Genomic DNA, 22,073 nt, shown 5'->3' with positions numbered 1-22,073 from the left:
ATCCCTTGTCCTCTGTCTCTAGCATTAGCCCCTCTCTCCCACTCCCCCAACATCAGCCTCTCTCCCCCAGCATCAGCCTCTATCTTCCCTCAGCATCAGCCTCTCTTCCCCAGTCTCAGCCTTTGCCTCCCCCCAGCCTCAGCCTGCCCCAGTCTCCGCCTCAGCCTCCCTCCAGTCTCAGCCTCAGCCTCCCTCAAGTCTCAGCCTCAGCCCCCTCCAGTCTCAGCCTCAGCCTCCCTCCAGTCTCAGCCTCAGCCTCCCTCCAGCCTCCCCCCAGTCTCTGCCTCTGCCTCCCTCCAGCCTCCCCCAGTCTCTGCCTCTGCCTCCCTCCAGCCTCCCCCCAGTCTCAGCCTCAGCCTCCCTCCAGTCTCAGCCTCCCTCCAGCCTCCCCCAGTCTCAGCCTCTGCCTCCCTCCAGCCTCCCCACAGTCTCAGCCTCTGCCTCCCTCCAGTCTCAGCCTCTGCCTCCCTCCAACCTCCCCCCAGTCTCAGCCTCTGCCTCCCTCCAGCCTCCCCCCAGTCTCTGCCTCCCTCCAGCCTCCCCCCAGTCTCTGCCTCTGCCTCCCTCCAGCCTCCCCCCAGTCTCTGCCTCTGCCTCCCTCCAGCCTCCCCCCCAGTCTCTGCCTCCCTCCAGCCTCCCCCCAGTCTCTTCCTCTGCCTCCCTCCAGCCTCCCCCCAGTCTCAGCCTCTGCCTCTCTCCAGCCTCCCCCCAGTCTCTGCCTCTGCCTCCCTCCAGCCTCCCCCCAGTCTCTGCCTCTGCCTCTCTCCAGCCTCCCCCCAGTCTCAGCCTCTGCCTCCCTCCAGCCTCCCCCAGTCTCTGCCTCCCTCCAGCCTCCCCCCAGTCTCTGCCTCTGCCTCCATCCAGCCTCCCCCAGTCTCAGCCTCTGCCTCCCTCCAGCCTCCCCACAGTCTCAGCCTCTGCCTCCCTCCAGTCTCAGCCTCTGCCTCCCTCCAGCCTCCCCCCAGTCTCAGCCTCTGCCTCTCTCCAGTCTCAGCCTCTGCCTCCCTCCAGCCTCCCTCCAGTCTCAGCCACTGCCTCCCTCCAGTCTCAGCCTCTGCCTCCCTCCAGCCTCCCCCCAGTCTCAGCCTCTGCCTCCCTCCAGCCTCCCCCCAGTCTCAGCCTCTGCCTCCCTCCAGTATCTGCCTTTGCCGCCTCCCCCCCCGCATGCGCAGATCTCCGGTCTGCATTAGAGACACTCCCACGCTCCTTATGAATCCACTTACCTGCTCCAGTGCCCGCCGCCATCTTCCTGGCTCACGTGAGTATCCTCTTCTGACACCGGCTTCCATCACGTCCTCCGCGGCGTCCTGCTGTGAGCTCTGCATGTGACGTCCACACAGCAGTGGACGCAGCACAGAGGAAGGAGCTGATTGGCGCGCGCCTGTGACCCCGGAAGTGCAGGCGCCGGCAGTTCCGGGGTCAATCAGCTTCCTGTGCTCGGCGGCCACAAAAAAAAAAATGTAAAAAAAAAAAAAAAAATTTTTTTTTTTTTTTTTTTTTTTTTGCTGCCAGAAGGTGCCGCCCCTCACAATCTGCCGCCCTAGGCACCGGACCACGGGTGCCTAATGGTAAATACGGCCCTGTCTGTATGGAGGGGTGACCTGAAAGATATGGAGCAGATCTGTATGGAGGAGTGACCTGAAAGATCTGGAGAAGATCTGTATAGAGTAGTGGCCTGAAAGATCTGGAGGAGATCTGTATGGAGGAGTGACCTGAAAGATCTGGAGAAGATCTGTATGGAGGAGTGACCTGAAAGATCTGGAGAAGATCTGTATGGAGGAGTGACCTGAAAGATCAGGAGAAGATCTGTATGGAGGAATGACTTGAACGATCTGGAGGAGATCTGTATGGAGGAATGACCTGAAAGATCTGGAGAAGGTCTGTATGGAGGAGATATATAAAGATCTGGAGGGGATCTGTATGGAGGAGTGACCTGAAAGATCTGGAGGAGATCTGTATGGAAGAATGACCTGAAAGATCTGGAGAAGATCTGTATGGAGGAGAGATATAAAGATCTGGAGGAGATCTGTATGGAGGAGTGACCTGAAAGATCTGGAGAAGATCTGTATGGAGGAGTGACCTGGAAGATCTGTATGGAGGAGTGACCTGAAAGATCTGGAAAGATCTGTATGGAGGAGAGACCTGAAAGATCTGGAAAAGATCTGTACGGAGGAGAGACCTGAAAGATCTGTATGGAGGAGTGACCTGCAAGATCTGGACAACATCTGTGTAGAGGAGTGACCTGAAAGATCTGGAGATGATCTGTATGGAGGAGAGACCTGAAAGATATGGAGAAGATCTGTATGGAGGAGTGACCTGAAAGATCAGGAGAAGATCTGTATGGAGGAGAGATATAAAGATCTGGATGGGATCTGTATGGAGGAGGGACCTGAAAGATCTGGAGTAGATCTGTATGGAAGAATGACCTGAAAGATCCGGAGAAGATCTGTATGGAGGAGAGATATAAAGATCTGGAGGAGATCTGTATGGAGGAGTGACCTGAAAGATCTGGAGGAGATCTGTATGGAGGAGTGACCTGAAAGATCTGGAGAAGATCTGTATGGAGGAGTGACCTGAAAGATCTGGAGAAGATCTGTATGGAGGAGTGACCTGAAAGATCAGGAGAAGATCTGTATGGAGGAATGACCTGAACGATCTGGAGGAGATCTGTATGGAGGAATGACCTGAAAGATCTGGAGAAGGTCTGTATGGAGGAGAGATATAAAGATCTGGAGGGGATCTGTATGGAGGAGTGACCTGAAAGATCTGGAGGAGATCTGTATGGAAGAATGACCTGAAAGATCTGGAGAATATCTGTATGGAGGAGAGATATAAAGATCTGGAGGAGATCTGTATGGAGGAGTGACCTGAAAGATCTGGAGAAGATCTGTATGGAGGAGTGACCTGAAAGATCAGGAGAAGATCTGTATGGAGGAATGACCTGAACGATCTGGAGGAGATCTGTATGGAGGAATGACCTGAAAGATCTGGAGAAGGTCTGTATGGAGGAGAGATATAAAGATCTGGAGGGGATCTGTATGGAGGAATGACCTGAAAGATCTGGAGGAGATCTGTATGGAAGAATGACCTGAAAGATCTGGAGAATATCCTTATGGAGGAGAGATATAAAGATCTGGAGGAGATCTGTATGGAGGAGTGACCTGAAAGATCTGGAGAAGATCTGTATGGAGGAGTGACCTGAAAGATCAGGAGAAGATCTGTATGGAGGAGTGACCTGAAAGATCTGGAGAAGATCTGTATGGAGGAGTGACCTGAAAAATCTGGAGAAGATCTGTATGGAGGAGTGACCTGAAAGATCTGGAGAAGATCTCTATGGAGGAGTGACCTGAAAAATCTGGAGAAGATCTGTATGGAGAAGTGACCTGAAAGATCTGGAGAAGATCTGTATGGAGGAGTGACCTGAAAAATCTGGAGAAGATCTGTATGGAGGAGTGACCTGAAAAATCTGGAGAAGATCTGTATGGAGGAGTGACCTGAAAGATCTGGAGAAGATCTCTATGGAGGAGTGACCTGAAAAATCTGGAGAAGATCTGTATGGAGAAGTGACCTGAAAGATCTGGAGAAGATCTGTATGGAGGAGTGACCTGAAAAATCTGGAGAAGATCTGTATGGAGAAGTGACCTGAAAAATCTGGAGAAGATCTGTATGGAGGAGTGACCTGAAAGATCTGGAGGAGATCTGTATGGAGGAGTCGCCAAAACCCCTGCTGCAGTGTGCGCAAACCCGGTCAAGAACTGCAGGATACGTCCGGCCTTTCTAACTGCAAACAAAAATTATTGTATTAAATATTAAGTTCTGTTTATCTATTGTATCAAATATTTATTTCATACAATAAAATGCAAAATAATAATTTAAAAATCATACAATGTTATTTTCTGGATTTTTGTTTTTATTCTGTCTGTCACAGTTGAACTTACCTACAATAAAAAATGACAGCCCTCTCCATTCTGTGTAGTTGGGAAAACTTGCAAAATCAGCAGAGGATCAAATACTTATTTTCCCCATTGTATAATATTCTGAAACTTCTAATATATGTTGTGTTTCTGTTCTCCAGCCACCTGAGCTTAGAAGGCATAAAATAATATTAGAAGTATTATTAATACTCTGGCAATGACATATGGAGACAGATACGTGACCTCTAGAGGCAGTGATTGGCTGCAGCGGTCACATATTCGTATCAAAACATTATCACTGACACTGGAGGTACAGAGACCTGCAAAAGATACTAGAAATATCCAAACAGGACTAGTAAAAGGAGTGTTATTATCTTATTTTATAATATTCTAGTGTTTTACTGCAAAACGTTACAACTAAAATAAGCCCTATGGAATCTTCAGCTAATTCACTAGATGAATATTATTCATGCATTTCTCCTACACAGGTATAACCAGTTTACGATCAATGATGTTTGGGTCTCGTCACTTGTTTTGGGTTTTATTATATGTGGAGTAGCTGGTGGTGCCCTCTGCAGGCTGTTTTGTGGTATGACAGGGACAGAATCGAATAACCACACAAAGGAAATAATATAAACACTAAAAATAGGGAAACTCTCATGAGTGATGTCTGTACTGGCTCCATCCACATTGTTACGTCACCGCCGGAGTCTGCTCCAGCGACTTCTGCTCCGATCGCCAGGCGACGCCGTGGATGGTGCTGGTGATGGGAGAGAAGTCGATGCCAGCAGCACCGGTGGGCGCAGGCTCCGATCATCCACTGGGCTGGGTTAGCTTGGGATCTGCAGTACCGCTGGCTGACTGTGGGTGGCATGTGTCTTCCAGCTGAAGTTGCCAGCTTTCAGCTACAGCCAATGGGAAGACACCACACCCTTCTTATTTCCCCTCCTGTCACATGATCACTGCCAGATATAGTTCTGATTTTCCTGGCTCCTGTTACGTCCTATTCTGTTGGTGATTCCTGTGTTGACTTCTGCATGTTTTTGACTACCCTTCTGCCTACTGTTTTTGTACCTTGCTGCCTGACCCGGATCTGACCTCTGCTACGTTTGCTGACTACGTCACTGCCTGCCGATTCTGTCCCTGTTCTGCTATTCCTGGTTTGACCCTGCCTGACGACTACTCTCATCTCTCAGCCTTCCACAGGTAGTGATCTCCAGGGTCCTGTGTAATTCCAAATCCCTGTATAGGGGTTAAAGGGTTTCAGGGTTCTGGGGGTCCTACTTGGTGAGTGGCTTCCCTCTAGCCTCCCCTTTACAGCCCATCTGAGTCTGTGGATCCAGGCAGGCGTTACACACATCCTATGGTTTTGTATCTACAGCCATATACATGAGATACCTGATGGACAAACAATCATTTGGCAGACCGCTCTCTCAACTTCCCCATAAATTTGTTTGCTCGGCTGAGTGTCTGTGTTTTCACCAGGATTTGAGGAAAAGCTGCTTTCAGATTCCTCTGGCAGTGACTTATATCCTCTGAAAAATAAAAATTCCATATAGCCAAGTCTTCTTTACCCAAACATCATCTATCAACGAAGAATCTAGTTGTCTACAATCAAATCAGATGGTCGACCAGTTCTGCCGAAATTGTCCGATTCAGCCAACTTTTATCTAATGTACATTAAGGTCTTAAAACGTACCAATGACCAGGATTTTCCTATATAACCTAAAGTCAGTGCTATACTGGCACTATCAGGCTGATTCTATACATACCTTTAGTTGTCAGCTAGGATGTATAGGTTTTGAAACACAAGCAAGTAAAGTTTGTAAAATGAGCAGCTTTTTGAGTGGCAGCTGCTGCCGATCAGCTGATAGCTGGGGTGGATATTCATAGTGATTTCCGCCCCCTGCCTGTCTGTACTCCCTGTTATTTATGCTAATTCTATAATAGAATCATTTTACTAAGTGACTAGAAGGACCTGTGCTGATGTCATATCCATGTGACCAGAAGGGGCAGGGCCTCACCCAACATAGCTGATACCGAGAAGCAACATTAGTTTTCTGTTGGCTGAGGCCCCGTCCCTTCTGGTCACATGGGTATAACATCAGCACAGGTCCTTCTAGTCATTTACTAAAACGATTCTATAATAGAATTAGCATAAATAACAGATAAAGGAAGGAACAACAGGAAGGGGGACGGGAATCACTATGAAACCCCACCCCAGCTATTAGCTGATCGGCAGCTGCTGCCAATCAACAGTTGCTCATTTTACAAACTTTCCTTGCTTGTGTTTCAAATCCTATACATCCTAGCTGACAACTAAAGGTATGTATAGAATCAGCATGATAGCTGGTGCGCTTTAAGACCCCCTTGCTGTATAACTTTATTTTCTTGCTCGTTGGACTGTTATGTTGGACACCAGTTATGATTACTAATGCTGTAACCCAAATATCTGTACCCCTAACTTAAAGCACCCATCCGTCCCTAGATATAACCAATAAATCACATTTTTTTACATCTTTTTCTGTTTCAGCACTTGTTCGCGCGAGCAACCTGCCAAGTGTGACTTCCAATAAATCTCAGCGGTGGAGGCAGAAAATTCAGTCCAGTAAGTACATCCAGTCTATATCATGTAAGACCCCACAAAATCATCCAGCCTATATCGTATAAGACCCCACAAAATCATCTAGTCTGTGTCATATAAGGCTAGTTTCACACTTGCGTTGAACGGTATCCGTTGCATTGCGTTGTGTAACGGATGCAACGGATGCTGCAAAACAACGGAATCCGTTTTGATTTTTTTTTTTACAGTTTTACCGGCGGCAGACTATTGTGAACAATCAGCTGATCGCTCCCAGTAGCCGGCCGCCGGGTGATCAGCTGAGCACTGTCACTTGCCGGCCGCCGGGTGATCAGCTGATCGCTCCCTGCAGCCGGCCGATCAGCTGAGTGCTGTCACTTGGCGGCCGCCGGGTGATCAGCTGATCGCTCCCTGCAGCCGGCCGATCAGCTGAGCGCTGTCACTTGCCGGCCGCCGGGTGATCAGCTGATCGCTCCCTGCAGCCGGCCGCCGGATGATCAGCTGATCGCTCCCTGCAGCCGGCCGCCGAGTGATCAGCTGATCGCTCCCTGCAGCCGGCCGCCGAGTGATCAGCTGAGCGCTGTCACTTGCCGGCCGCGGGTGATCAGCTGATCGCTCCCTGCAGCCGGCCGCCGAGTGATCAGCTGAGCGCTGTCACTTGCCAGCCGCCGGGTGATCAGCTGATCGCTCCCTGCAGCCGGCCGCCGAGTGATCAGCTGAGCGCTGTCACTTGCCGGCCGCGGGTGATCAGCTGATCGCTCCCTGCAGCCGGCCGCCGAGTGATCAGCTGAGCGCTGTCACTTGCCGGCCGCCGTGTGATCAGCTGATCGCTCCCTGCAGCCGGCCGCCGGGTGATCAGCTGAGCGCTGTCACTTGCCGGCCGCCGGGTGATCAGCTGATCGCTCCCTGCAGCCGGCCGCCGAGTGATCAGCTGAGCGCTGTCACTTGCCGGCCGCCGGGTGATCAGCTGATCGCTCCCTGCAGCCGGCGGCCGGTCGCTCAGCTGATCGCTGTCACCTGCCGGCGCCAGGGCATGCCGGCGGCCGGTCGCTCAGCTGAGCGCTGTCACTTGCCGACGGCCGGGCGCTCAGCTGAACATTCGGCCACCGCGAGCCAAAATAAAGTTTGTGATTTAAAAAAAAAAAGAGCATGCGCAGTGAAATCCAGAGGATTCCGCTGCTCAAAACAACGTTACATGCTGCGTTCCTCTCGCTGGGCGGAAGCAACGGAGCGTCGCCCAGCGGAAGCAACGCAGGTCCTTTTGGTACAATCCGTCACCCATACAAGTCTATGGGAAACAGCGGAATCCGTTAACGGATTCCGCTGTTTTCCAAAAGGGCGGATTGTAACGGAAGGAAAACAACGCAAGTGTGAAAACACCACAAAATCATCCAGGCTATGTCATATAAGATCCCACAAAATCATCCAGTCTATATCGTATAAGACCCCACAAAATCACCCAGTCTATATTATATAAGACCCCACAAAATCATCCAGTCTATATTGTATAAGACCCCATAAAATCATCCAGTCTGTTATATAATACCCCACAAAATCATCAAGTCTATGTCATATAAGACCCCACAAAATCATCCAGTGTGTCATATAAGACCCCACAAAATCATCCAGTGTGTCATATAAGACACCACAAAATCATCCAGTGTGTCATATAAGACCCCACAAAATCATCCAGTCTGTCATATAAGACCCCACAAAATCATCCAGTCTGTGTCATATAAGACCCCACAAAATCATCCAGCCTATGTTATATAAGACCTCATAAAATCATCCAGTCTGTGTCATATAAGACCCCACAAAATCACCCAGTCTATGTCATATAAGACCCCACAAAATCACCCAGTCTATGTTATATAAGACCCCACAGACAGCCCTACAAAATCATCCAGTTTCCTATATAAAAAAAAAGGTTAATTTTCTGCTGTTCTTTATGTTCAAATTTTTCACCATTTTTCGAGATCACTGCTTAATGTCAGTGAATGGAAGCATTCTTCTTTATGGCCACAATGTACAGACCCAATACTACTAACTGCTGAGGGTTTGGTACAGTTGCAGCTATTCCAAAAAGTCTCTTGTGAGCAGAACAGGAGGCGGTTGCTACATTCTATCCACATTGCTACAATGTAACAAATCAAGTAGATGAGAAGATGAAGAGATTTGTGCTACTGAAGACTTTAGCTGAAAGCATATTGTCTACTGGATGCAGCTAACATCCGATTATATATTATGTGATGATATATTAGGATATTACCGCGATCTGGTGTCTGCATAAAAACAATGTTTACATTTATTGACTGCAAACTGAGATATCACAACAAAAGTAAAAAAATATCAATGTTTTTATTGCGATTTTTACACATTAACATCTTCTCACCCCCTGTTCTGACACAAGTGCCCTCCTGACATCCTTAAAACCAAAAATATCCTTTTATTTGCCCTATATGGCACTTATTCTTTAAGGTGTGATCTAAGGATTCAGGAGGAGACGGGTGTATTAAGGGTTAACTAAGTTTAAAATATCGCCATCCTAGCGTATTTCTTGTCACCACCACTAGGGTGCACGCTAATCAACAGGTTGGTATTATATATGCCAATCATAAATAACAAGCAAATAGAATAAATGTCCAGTACCCGGTCTCTGCATATTTATAAATAAATGTGGTTTGTTTATCCCAGAATTTCATCCTTGCATTCATATATTTATAGGACGGCAAATTTTAAGAACCCCTATTTCTGCATAATCTAAATTCATGAGGCTTGACACAAACAAATACGAGCATTTGCTATGGACGTAATCTTAGAAGAAATATCCACCTAAATATAAATACCGCAGACTATATAGAAAGTGTAATACAGCAAACTCTAGAGGGCGCTCTGCCTCTTTATAATAATACAGATGCACAAAATGTTACCATTTATGTATTTTTGACAGATGAGGAATTTGAAAAATCCCGCCTGGAATATTTCTTCCTCACATAGAAAAAAAGGTCACATTTCAAGAAGTTACTTACATAGCGAGTCCCTCCAAATCCCTTAAACTATTCTACGAATTGTAAACTGTGCTCCTACGTACAAGAATATAACTACTATAATAATGCCCCTATGTACAAGAATATAACTACTATAATACTGCCCCCATGTACAAGAATATAACTACTATAATACTGCGCCTATGTACAAGAATATAACTACTATAATAATGCCCCTATGTACAAGAATATAACTACTATAATACTGCTCCTATGTACAAGAATATAACTACTATAATACTGCCCCTATGTACAAGAATATAACTACTATAATACTGCCCGTATGTACAAGAATATAACTACTATAATACTGCCCCTATGTACAAGAATATAACTACAATAATAATGCCCCTATGTACAAGAATATAACTACTATAATACTGCCTCTATGTACAAGAATATAACTACTATAATACTGGCCCCTATGTACAAGAATATAACTACTATAATACTGCCCTTATGTACAAGAATATAACTACTATAATACTGCCCCTATGTACAAGAATATAACTACTATAATACTGCCCCTATGTACAAAAATATAACTATTATAATACTGCCCCTATGTACAAGAATATAACTACTATAATACTGTCCTTATGTACAAGAATATAACTACTATAATACTGCCCCTATGTACAAGAATATAACTACTATAATATTGCTTTCTATATACAAGAATATAACTACTATAATACTGCCCCCTATGTACAAGAATATAACTATTATAATACTGCTCCTATATACAAGAATATAACTACTATAATACTGCCCCTATGTACAAGAATAAAACTATTATAATACTGCCCCTATATACACGAATATAACTACTATAATACTGCTTCCTATGTACAAGAATATAACTACTGTAATACTGCCCCTATGTACAAGAATATAACTACTATAATACTGCCCCTATGTACAAGAATAAAACTACTATAATACTGCCCCTATGTACAAGAATACAACTGCTATAATACTGCCCCTATGTGGAAAAATATAACTACTATAATACTGTTCCTATGTTCAAGAATATAACTACTATAATACTGCCCCTATGTGGAAGAATATAACCACTATAATACTGTTCCTATGTTCAAGAAAATAACTACTATAGTACTGCCCCTATGTACAAGAATATAACTACTATAATACTGCCCCTATGTACAAGAATATAACTACTATAATACTGCCCCTATGTACAAGAATAAAACTACTATAATACTGCCCCTATGTACAAGAATATAACTGCTATAATACTGCCCCTATATACACGAATATAACTACTATAATACTGCCCCTATATACAAGAATATAACTACTATAATACTGCGCCTATGTACAAGAATATAACTACAATAATACTGCCCCCTATGTACAAGAATATAACTACAATAATACTGCCCCCTATGTACAAGAATATAACTACTTTAATACTGCCCCCTATATAGAAGAATATAGCTACTATAATCCTGCTCCTATCTATAAGAATATAACTACTATAATACTGCTCCTATGTACAAGAATAGAACTACTATAATACTGCCCCCTATGTACAAGAATATAACTACTATAATACTGCTCCTATGTACATGAATATAACTACTATAATACTGCCTCTATGTGGAAGAATATAACTACTATATTACTGCCCCTATGTGGAAAAATATAACTACTATAATACTGCCCCTATGTGGAAGAATATAACTACTATAATACTGCCCCTATGTACAAGAATATAACTACTATAATACTGCTCCTATGTACAAGAATATAACTACTATAATACTGCTCTTATGTACAAGAATATAACTACTATAAAACTGCCCCTATGTACAAGAATATAACTACTATAATACTGCCCCTATATACACGAATATAACTACTATAATACTGCACCTATGTACAAGAATATAACTACTATAATACTGCACCTATGTGCAAGAATAGAACTACTATAATACTGCCCCCTATGTATAAGAATATAACTACTATAATACTGCCCCTATATACAAGAATATAACTACTATAATACTGCCCCTATGTACAAGAATAGAACTGAAATACCAGATGCTGATTGGAATGTTTACAGGTAATATTGTATAATGATGTAACATCTTTATTTTTCAGCGTTCCCGCTTCTCATTGCTAAACGACTATCTCATGTCAGTTCCAGCTCTCCAGATGACGAGGTAACTATCATAAGTAAAGGCTTAGTAAATAAGAGGTGGCTTATCAAGAAATAGATTTTCTATAAATTTATCATAGCTGTTGATCAAAATGAATGACATTGAGAGATATATATATATATGTATATAAATATATATATATATATATATATATATATATATATAAATATATAAAAATAAAAAAATATATATATATATATATATAGTGGCTAAAGATTTCCTTGAGTGAAGAGTCTGATATCTCCTCTCCTTTTTGTCTATTAATATATTAATATTTGTCATTTAGATGTTCAACAAAAATGTATCTGAACACTTCACTGATCCCAATATTCCAAGTCAGAAGACCCCAGAAGAAGAATACCACCCCATCCCTTCATATATACCTCATCACAAAGCCCTGATGGGCAAGTGTACAGCCTTAAAGAATGGAGAACATGCGTCATCATCAGCACCGTCCACCCCAACGTCCAACCATCAGTATTTGAACCAGAAGAATAAGTTGGGTAAATATAGAGATGTGGACATTGGGAATGACCCTCTTTCTGGTTATCTCAGTGACCACAGTGATGTTTTTGAGAAAGACGAAAAACAAGATGAAGACTCTAAGCAAAACAAGCCAAGCCAAGAACAAGGGAGACCCCAAAACCCAACACTTAAAAAGTTATATCTATCCAACGAAGAAAAATCCAAACTTCTTGACTGGAGCTCTACAAAACCAAGACCACAGGTCAAGGATGCAAATGAACAAACCCCTTCTTATATCAATCATGACCATGGTGGGGAGTCAGAACACAAGGGGAAATCAGCCTTCGCCATATTATCTAATGCAATTAAGAGATCATTTACAAGATCTGTCAGTTCTTCCCCCGACAGCCCCAAAAACATTTCATCTCCTAAAACCAAACCAGTATCACCCACCAGCTACTTGGACATTCCTGGCTCCTTCTTCAGGAGAAGTCATAGTAATTCCGAAAGTCATATTAACCCCAATGGCACTGAGATGAGTTTCATGTCCAACCATGGCTCATCAACCCACCACGATTACAAGGCTTCTACCGATGGCAGCTCATCTTCTCAAAAACCTAAACAAGACTTATCAAAAGTGGAGGACATGCCAAAAATGTTGGAAAAATTCAGTATTAGGGAAAATAACCCAAGTAGTATAAGTGCTGATTTACCTTTCAGGAACAGAAAAGGTTCCATCTTTTCCTCCCTAAGACTAACAAACAAAACCTCAGAGACGCCCTCAAATGACTCTTGGTACGCTTCATGGAGCTTCCGCAGGAAATCAAGTGAAAAAGAGGCAGAACAGAGACCCCATATAAGTTCTAAAGTGGCCTCAAATCTTCAAGCAACGACCCAACTAGGTAAAACACTGGCTTTTGTCATCTTATATCTTTATGTTATCCTATAAAAATGTCACATATGTACCAGGGATCAGTTGATATCTGCTATCTACTGTATGAGGCCAATGATATGCTGTTTCTATTAGTATAGCACCACTTGGTGGACACAATGTCATATAAAAGAGATTGGTTTAAAAAGCTATTAATGTAATTCAGAGTAAGTAGAGTGGTTAAAAAGAGTGTCTCTTACCTTGGAAGGAACCATCTTGTGTCACGCTCGGACTGGGGAGTGTCCGAAACACGGCATGACAGTTGTGCTCGGACCAACGATGAAATACACTGTTATCAATGAGGATGGTAAAGGAGAGAAGAACCCTGATGTTAGGGAGTGGAAATAGGACACCTCCTTACACTAACCTGTGTTATAGGATATGAAATGACAGAACAGGGGCCCCTAGGCTGGCCCTCAGACTTGAGACCCTGCACTGTCCCTTATCTCAGAGGTAGGCTTGATGGTAGCCAGGTCTGAGCCCCCAGTGTGACCCTGACTCCTGTCCGAGCCTTGATCTTACTCCCCCTTTTCTCCCACCCTTGGAACAGGTCGGGAACACTAACAAAACCCCACAGAAACTACATGGACAAGGGAGAATGAAATCTCATACATACTGCACTCAAACACAATGGAGAGAATATACGTGTACAGGGGAATAATGAAAAAGGAAGGATGTAAAACGCACAACAGGGAAACTTCCACACCACTCAAAATAGCAACTACAGATCATCACAAACTGGATCACCACAAAGACCGGAATCGCTGAAGCTATAAATCGGCGCTGAGTTGCAAGGTCCAGAATCTTATATAGGGAGGAGACGGCTGTGATTGGTAATTAGCAACCTGAACTCCTAGCAGAGTTCCCCAGGTCAGCAGGAATAAACTGCTGCAGGACTGAGGAACAGAGCACATGAAACAGCCGACATCCAGCTCTGGCTGAACAACTAGGAGACATCAGGTTGCCTGTCAGGCTCTGCAGTGTGAACAGAGCCTGACATTGCTGTAACACCTAATGAATCTGGACCTGAACACCGCATGACAGTTTGGTCCCTAAGCTCCTCTAACATCCCTACATAAGTCCTTCCCCTCATCGCCGTCACGTGCCTAGTCCCTTACTGTCCCTGCACTCACCCTGTATAGTGACAACGTCGGTGAGTACACTAGACATCACCACTACAGTAACAACACACAAAGGAAGGAGGACAGACAGGGGTACTTAGACAAAAGGATATAAAAAACTAACTTCACCACTGCAGCCAGACACCAGGGTTCCAGATGACAAGGCTCCAAACCAGTAGCACTGCAAAAGCTATGACAGCTCCTTGAACACTTCCTTCCTCCAAAGTAGTCAAAAACAGAAAGAGATTCTATTACCGGCCCCAGGTGATGAGTCATGTGACTATTTAAAGGAGATGAGAGAGGTCACACATGATTCTTTGGGGGCATATCTTTAGCTGATTAGCATAATAAACCTGTGAACAACACCCACTTGTAAAGAATATAAATAAAAATATTTTCAAACACACACCAGATTGTGATACTTTAAATGAATATTTTTTCATGGACACTGCTTCTATTCTCTGTATAATATTCCCTGCAGAGATTTTCATTCCAGGCCTTGGCCCATTGTCCTACAACATATCACCAAACTGGGTGCGCATGCTGCTGCCCCTCTTTCACATTCTCGCCATATTTGCAAGGTAATCATATCCGCAGTGCTGATCGGTGTCAGGGAAGGGTCTTATGTAGATACGAAAAAAACAATTATCTGCCGTCTTCTTCAGAATCCAGAGATAAATTCCAATTGTTACACTAAATGCTTTTAAAACAATATGCGGCAGCCTTACCCTCTGCCCCATTCGCTTGGTATCTATTATTTCGCGGAGCGGGTGCAGGGGCCGAGCAGCGGCACAATATTGTTCAAATGGTAAGTGAGATAACGGCTTTCAGAACTGCTCCTATGGTAACAAGATGCGTTAAACAGTCAAAACTCCTCATTTCTGGTTTACGGATGATTTTAAGAGATCCTGGGAATAACATAGCCTTACATTCTACTCCTGACAAATTTCAGCCATTTATCTGTTCAGGGACTACAAGGTCCAGCATGCTCCTGGGCAGATGGAACGTGGAGCTAAAGAGAATTCCCCCGAACCTAATAACCATATTAAGGAGGAGGCTACATCTTCCCCAGTTTTGCAGGACCACTTCCCATTCTTGATTTACGGCAAAACTTTCCCCTTTTTCTCCTTTGCATGTTACGTGGACCGGATGGCAAGACTCGGGCACCTAGAGTCGCCCTCGGACTCAAGACCCTGTGCTATCCCTTATCCTGGAGGTAGACTTGATGGTAGCCAGGTCCGAGCCCCCAGCGCAACCTTGACTCTTGTCCAAGCCCTAATATAACTCCCCTCCCTCACCTCCACCCACAACTAAACACGGAGAGGGAAAACGACAACTCGGACACATAGCATCACACACAAAGGAGCGACTAAACGTGCACAGGACGAAACATCAAAGAGGGGGAAGTAAACAGACAACTGGGAAACTTCCAAACAATACAACCAGCACACCATGGACTACAGCATTAGCACCAATGCTGCAGACGGCACAGCAAGTCACAGAGGTGGCTCCTCCAGATGCCTTCACCTCCAGGTCAAGCTTATAAGTGAATGAGATTAGAGAATAACCGGCACCCTCTAGAGGGAGCAGAGGGTATATTTAGGGATTGGGAGTGGTCCAAACTGGAAACACCTGAGGATGTGATGAGAGTGTAAATCTGCAGAGTCTCACCAGGCTAAGTGAGATTCTGACCTAAAACCTGTCACCTGTTACTAACTAGAGAGACATTGCAGTACATTACTGATACCTTAATGTACTTTCACCCTGATCTCTCCCCTTTGCTAAAAGAGGAGCTGTCACTGGACTTTGCAATCCAAAATAGATCTCTTAGACTTGATGAGGCTAATGTGTTTACTTTAAAATCACTTCAGAATGGCCGTCTGTGTATTCCTTTGTGAAAGTTTCCCAGCGTAACGTTAAAATTAGTTTATGAGTCCAGCTAAAGCTCATTTTAGTTGGAGGATCATACAGCCATTCTGACATGGATTTTCAAAGGAAGTACACCCTCCTCATCAGGTTTATTTAATAAAATATACAGTTTGTATGAAATCTGGTGACCGATCAACTTTAAATGACTTTGCTGAGTAAATAATGAACCTTTGTGTCATGGGGTATGCACCGATGGAACAGGGGCTCCTAAGCTAACCCTAACACTGGGGCTGTCCCTTATCTCGAAGGTAGGCTCGATGGTAGCCAGGTTTGAGCCCCCAGCGTTGCCCTTTCTCCTGTCCGAGCCCTGATACAACTCTTCCTCCACCCAGGGAACGGGCCGGAAGCCCAGTAACGAAAACCCACCAAATAGGCACAGACAAGGGTAAACTTAAACTCATGCACACTGCACCCAAATTCAAAGGAGGGATAGTATGTAAACTGGGAAGCAATGCAAAAGGGGTAGGAAATAGATGTACACCTGAAAAACTCACACACCACACAGAATCGCAACTTGTAGATCACCACAGAACTAGATAACCACAGGAACCGAGGAAGCAGAAGCTATATTCGGCACTCAGCCCCAGAATCCAGAACCTTATAAAGGGTAAAAGGCAGCTGAGGATGGTGATCAGCATCCTGAGCTCCCAGCAGATGATCACAAGCCAGCAGAAATTAACTCCTGCTGTACTGGAGAGCAGTGAGCAGCTAGGAAATCCCACGCTGTTTGTCAAACTCTGTGGTGTGAACAGAGTCCGACGCTGACATGACACCCAGCAAGTGCACACAGCACAACACTTTGCATAGAAGTTAGAACTTAAAGGGGTTTTCCAGTACACTGACATTGATGACCTATCCTCAGATTAGGTCATATTAGTTGGGGCAGATTTATTTATTAAGATGAATTTTTATATTGATCCCTCTCTACACCACATTTTCGGTGCCTTTTCTGAATATATATGGTTCCAATATTTGTGGATTTTTTTGGTGCGAGTAAATGACTGGAATGTTTATTAATGTTTGTTGGGACCATTGACTTGACAGCGATGGCGTTGTCTATTTGCTTCTGTTACATTTTGTGTTTTAAAGCACCAGCAGACACTGTGACGCCACGGAGCAGATGTCATGTGGTGTAACGGTGCCAGACAGCAAAGATGTATGAAGCTAATCTGTTTAAGAGCTGGCAGGGACCAGAACATTTTTTTTTTATGTGCATTCAATTACCAATGCATGGCAAGCGTCACACAATCATGTAGGAAACATGACAATATTTTTAATTAGGGATTGTCTCTTTAAGTGTATCTGTAAACGTGCCCCGGGGCAGTAGTTGTGGTGGACGGTCTCATCTTGCTCGCCTGGGTACGCTACCGAAAATTGTGCTGAGTGAGTGGAAATGTGGGGTTGTGGCGGTGGTACATCTGAGACCGGGTCCTTCATCTGTTCTGGGGTTGCACATTGTGCAGTACCATTTCTGAAACCAGTCCATTACCTAAAGCCAAGTATCTTTTATAGTCGGTTAATCCTGAATACCAAAAGGTAACAAGCAAGGCATTCTCCCCTATTCTCTATACAAACAACCGTATCTTTAGTGAGAGTTATAGATGGAAGGTTATTCTCTTCCGCAAAGTCTATACGAAAGTGCGGCGGAGGCTGCATGGCCGGCATCCTACCGATATAACTACACGGGTCCACGTGTGTCGCTGTGGCTACTATACCTTCGGCACTGCTTTGCTAATTTATTAGTGGCCGCTCTTAGAGCTACTTCCCCCATTTATATCAGCCGGGCATCCCTTCTTCACTAAGGTCCCCTTTCCACTGTGCCGACACTGTCTCCGCACTTTTCATTTGCTTGCCTCGTAGGACTCCACTTTGATGCCTAAGGTGTTTCCGGCTGTGAAGAGCTAACTCTGTATCATAAGCCCGGCCTCTTCACAAGCCCTATCTAAATCTCTTCTCCCCTTCGCTTCCACCATACAACAACCCTCTAAACAGGAACAACATTTTCCCTGAACTCTACGGCTGCATGCCCACGATCAGGGTTTACAGCGTTTTGGATGCAGTGTGTTTTCGCTGCGTCCAAATCCAAAAGGCTGCAGTGTACAGCACAAGCACAGTGGATGGGATTTCTAGAAATCTAATGCCCACTGTGCTTGTCTTTCCCGCAGTGAAAACTGACCTGCAGTGCTGCTTCCCGAGCCGCAGCATGTCAATTCTTTGCTGCGGAGACGCAAGTGTACTCCGCAGAGAGAACACAGCGAGAGACCACAACTGCCTGAGCCTGGATCGTGGGCATGGGCATCTGTGTTCTCCTGCGAAGGAGACTCAGGGCCCCGCAGGTCAGGACCCACCGCGTCCAAGATGTAGCGGGTCCTGACCGTGTGCACATACCCTAACACTTCTCCCCTTGGCTGACTCAATATTCATCTTGTCTTCCCTGAACACAAAGGAACTCTAAACATATAAAACGGGGAGACAATGACCTCTTGTGGCCAGTATTAGTACTGCAGCCCACATAACATTATCCATCTTATACATTACACTAAATACAACAGCTTGTATGGCACACTTGCATTCAAACCATTGATTTTTTCAAGGGCAAATATGACCGCAGATCAAGCTTCTTACATATCCATCATCAGCTGCCATCCTGCCAGGTTAGTAATGACTGATAGGAATCAGTCAGCAGGTTGGAAGCTATAAGCCGAGCCCTAGGGTGAGAATAATGATCAACTTCATAATATCCTCTAGATGTCACTAGTGAGTCCTTTGTTGCAAAACTATCATGAAAGCGTTGAGAGAAGAGGGAAGTAATCCGGCATCCAGGATCCATAAAATAGTAAATTTATTGAAAATTCTTTGAAAAGCTTTCAATACGTCGGTAAGACGCCAAAATCTCAGTGGCCAAGACTATCCTAGTTCTTACAAACGCGTTTCGGACCTACGTGTCCTTATTAATTGTATATCTACTGTATATATTGTATATATGGAAGCGTTGAGATTACAAAAATGTTAACTTTTTTATATTACAGAAATTAAAAGCACGAGAGCAACAAAATCTGAGAATTACAACAGCTCGACTGATGAGGAATGCACAAGAGGCCGATCGTCTTCATTTAAGGTAATTACATGACAGTGAAGGGGGATAATATGAGTTGCAAATGTATTTATCAGAAATACAAAATTACAAACAGATTAAAAATGTAAAAAAAAATACTGTCACATTTCCACAAGCCTTCGTACACCCTTAGAATACGTGCGCACGTTGCGTTCTGTGCAGTGCGGAAAAGAACGCACCCTCTAAAACTGTAAACACTGCGTTTGTCAAAAAAATGCATCCAAAACGTTTGCATTTTGGATGCATTTTCCATGCATTTTGCATGCGTTTTGGATGCATTTTTGCAGTGCGGTCCCACGGCAATTGAGCTCTGCTACATGCCCGCTGACAGCAGACAGAGTCGCGCGATGAGAATGAACTCGGATGAACTTCACCCGACTTCATTGTCATCCCCTAGCTCTGTCTGTGTCGCGTTCTGATTAGCGGTCACCCGTGAAGGACTCACCGGTGACCACTAATCCCCTGAATGACTGAAGTGAGCAGCACGATCAGCGCTGCCGTCACTCAGGTTAGCCGCGGCTAGCTGGAGTCCTCCACCCGAGACCGCAACTCACCTGTGACGTTATCGCTGATCGCGCAGCTCACTTCAGTCACTTGGGTGACTTGCTGTCACAGTTGGAGGATCCAACAGTCAGGGTAACCTGACTGACGTTATCGCTGATCGCACAGCTCACCTCAGTTGCTGCGTGGAGCTGACAGAGAGCAGTCTGGTCTGTGACCGCTCCTGTCAGCTTCATGTAGTAGAGCTGAGAGCGTCGTGGGATGTCGTGTGGATTACACCAGACCTGGATAGGTATTTGGGGGTTAATAAAGTGGTGAAAGAGGGTGTTTGGTTTTTTTTGTCTTTTATTCCAAATAAAGGATTTTTTCGGGTGTACACCCCCCTCACCCTGCCCCCCCTCCCCAAAAAAAAATTGCACTCGCCAGACTCCAAACAATTACAGTTGGCAAGTGCCGATGACGGATAGGCTCTCACACAGAGATCTGTGTCACTGTCAGGTCCCTTGCTGCTCCTGCTGCATTGCACTGCAGCTCTCACAAACAGATCGGGTACCAGTATCACTTCACGCAAGTAATACTGCTTCCAGTCACCAGGGGGAGCCAACCACTGTAGAACAGCGACGCAGATTTGTATGTGAGAGTCCATTCACTTGCCAACTTTAATTGTTTGCGGTCCAGTAACTGCGATTCTTTTAGGGGGTGTCTGCTTTCTTTTGGGGGTAAACTTAGCGGTACATAGAGAATAATAAATGTAAGCAGGTAATTTAACCCTTTTGTAAATATGGTCTGTAACCTCCACTATAGGACTGGACCATGAGAATAGCAGATCAGATAAGAAAATGTGCATCTGACCCAGTAATAGGAGGAACACACAATGTGGAAGTGCCAGAATGTGATGACAGGATTATATCAGAATAAATGTTATTTTTTTGTTGACGAATATATGTGGATTGTTGTTCATGGGAAAATATAAGGCATCTCCTGAAATAAGCCCTAGCGCATCTTACAAAGCAAAAATAATATAGAACTCTGTCTTATTTTTTGGGAAACACATCATTATAAGCTTTGCATTTTGGGTTTTACATGCTGTACCTTCTTTCCACCAGCAGGTGGTGCTATTGTTTTGTGATTTCTCTTTAACATCAGCCCAAGACTAATAAGTATTAGTGACAAAAATAAGACGCATGATCGTAATTTATGAGAAATGAACATTGATTAAATAAATATACATACATATGAATTAAATAAGAGTTTAGATAGACGATACCCAAAATGACGTGATGTCATGTCTGATAGGTAGCATTGTTACTATGAACATACAAGGATCCTGGGAGCTTGGCGGCCATGCAGCTCGGAGCACTTCGGATCCAGTAGCCGGATCAGTTCTGCCTCTTTGTTTTCTCTCCCCTGACTTGTAATCACTCCAGAGCAGCCATGGCTTCTGGATTGTGTCCTTGGAGCGTTCATTACAAGCTGATTTGGCAGGGAGTCTGGAGCCGAGCGCCGGCAGGACTCTGGACTCTTCTACCATAAAAGGAGAATTCGGCTCAAAATGCGACTATCACAGACCGTGGGAAGAGAGAGGGAGATGAGCAATGAGCGCACAATGAAGAAATAACGCATAATGAAGGCAGCCTGTCATGTCATTTTTTTTATTTTAAACACCCTCAATGTGTTTTACATGGTGCGATGTGCATTAGTAAAATGGTTTTAAAATAAAAAATTCCATGCATTTATATGCTTAGGTGAATGCAGTAAATACCTTTTATGATTTCAGTCATAGGGGCGGAGCTTTTGCTGGAATCAGTCACTTAAGTTCAGGTATGATTCTTTTTTTCAACTTAGCCATGTCAGTATTGTAATTGATTGCACCACAGGTCCTTCACCAACACTTCTCTGCTGAGCTCCGCCCATTACGGTCACCTAATTGTGACATCAGCACAGGTCCTGCAGAAGCACTTCTTTTTTGCTGATCACCATAGGTCCTTTAGTATCACTTCTCTGCTGAGCTCCGCCCATTACGGTCACCTGATTGTGACATCAGCACAGGTCCTGCAGAAGCACTCCTCTTCTGCTAATCACCATAGGTCCTTTAGTATCACTTCTCTGCTGAGCTCCGCCCATTACGGTCACCTAATTGTGACATCAGCACAGGTCCTGCAGAAGCACTTCTTTTCTGCTGATCACCATAGGTCCTTTAGTATCACTTCTCTGCTGAGCTCCGCCCATTATGGTCACCTAATTGTGACATCAGCACAGGTCCTGCAGAAGCACTTCTCT

The 22,073-nt window shown here is 44.5% G+C and overlaps 1 protein-coding gene across 8 annotated transcripts in view; it reads left to right on the top strand.

The window, feature by feature from the left end:
- MICAL2 (microtubule associated monooxygenase, calponin and LIM domain containing 2) overlaps positions 1 to 22,073 on the top strand; it is a 336,247-nt gene that overhangs the window by 270,878 nt on the left and 43,296 nt on the right. For all 8 annotated transcript variants that reach the window (XM_075325683.1, XM_075325690.1, XM_075325688.1 and 5 more), the window contains 4 exons: positions 6,448 to 6,522; positions 11,673 to 11,734; positions 12,018 to 13,098; positions 19,207 to 19,295. In XM_075325683.1, the coding sequence (XP_075181798.1) occupies positions 6,448 to 6,522; positions 11,673 to 11,734; positions 12,018 to 13,098; positions 19,207 to 19,295 (1,307 nt within the window). The remainder of the gene's footprint in view (positions 1 to 6,447; positions 6,523 to 11,672; positions 11,735 to 12,017; positions 13,099 to 19,206; positions 19,296 to 22,073) is intronic.

Source organism: Anomaloglossus baeobatrachus, chromosome 10 (genome assembly GCF_048569485.1).
Source record: "Anomaloglossus baeobatrachus isolate aAnoBae1 chromosome 10, aAnoBae1.hap1, whole genome shotgun sequence".
In the NCBI taxonomy this organism is placed as follows: domain Eukaryota; kingdom Metazoa; phylum Chordata; class Amphibia; order Anura; family Aromobatidae; genus Anomaloglossus; species Anomaloglossus baeobatrachus.
This window is presented reverse-complemented; position numbering and strand designations above follow the sequence as displayed.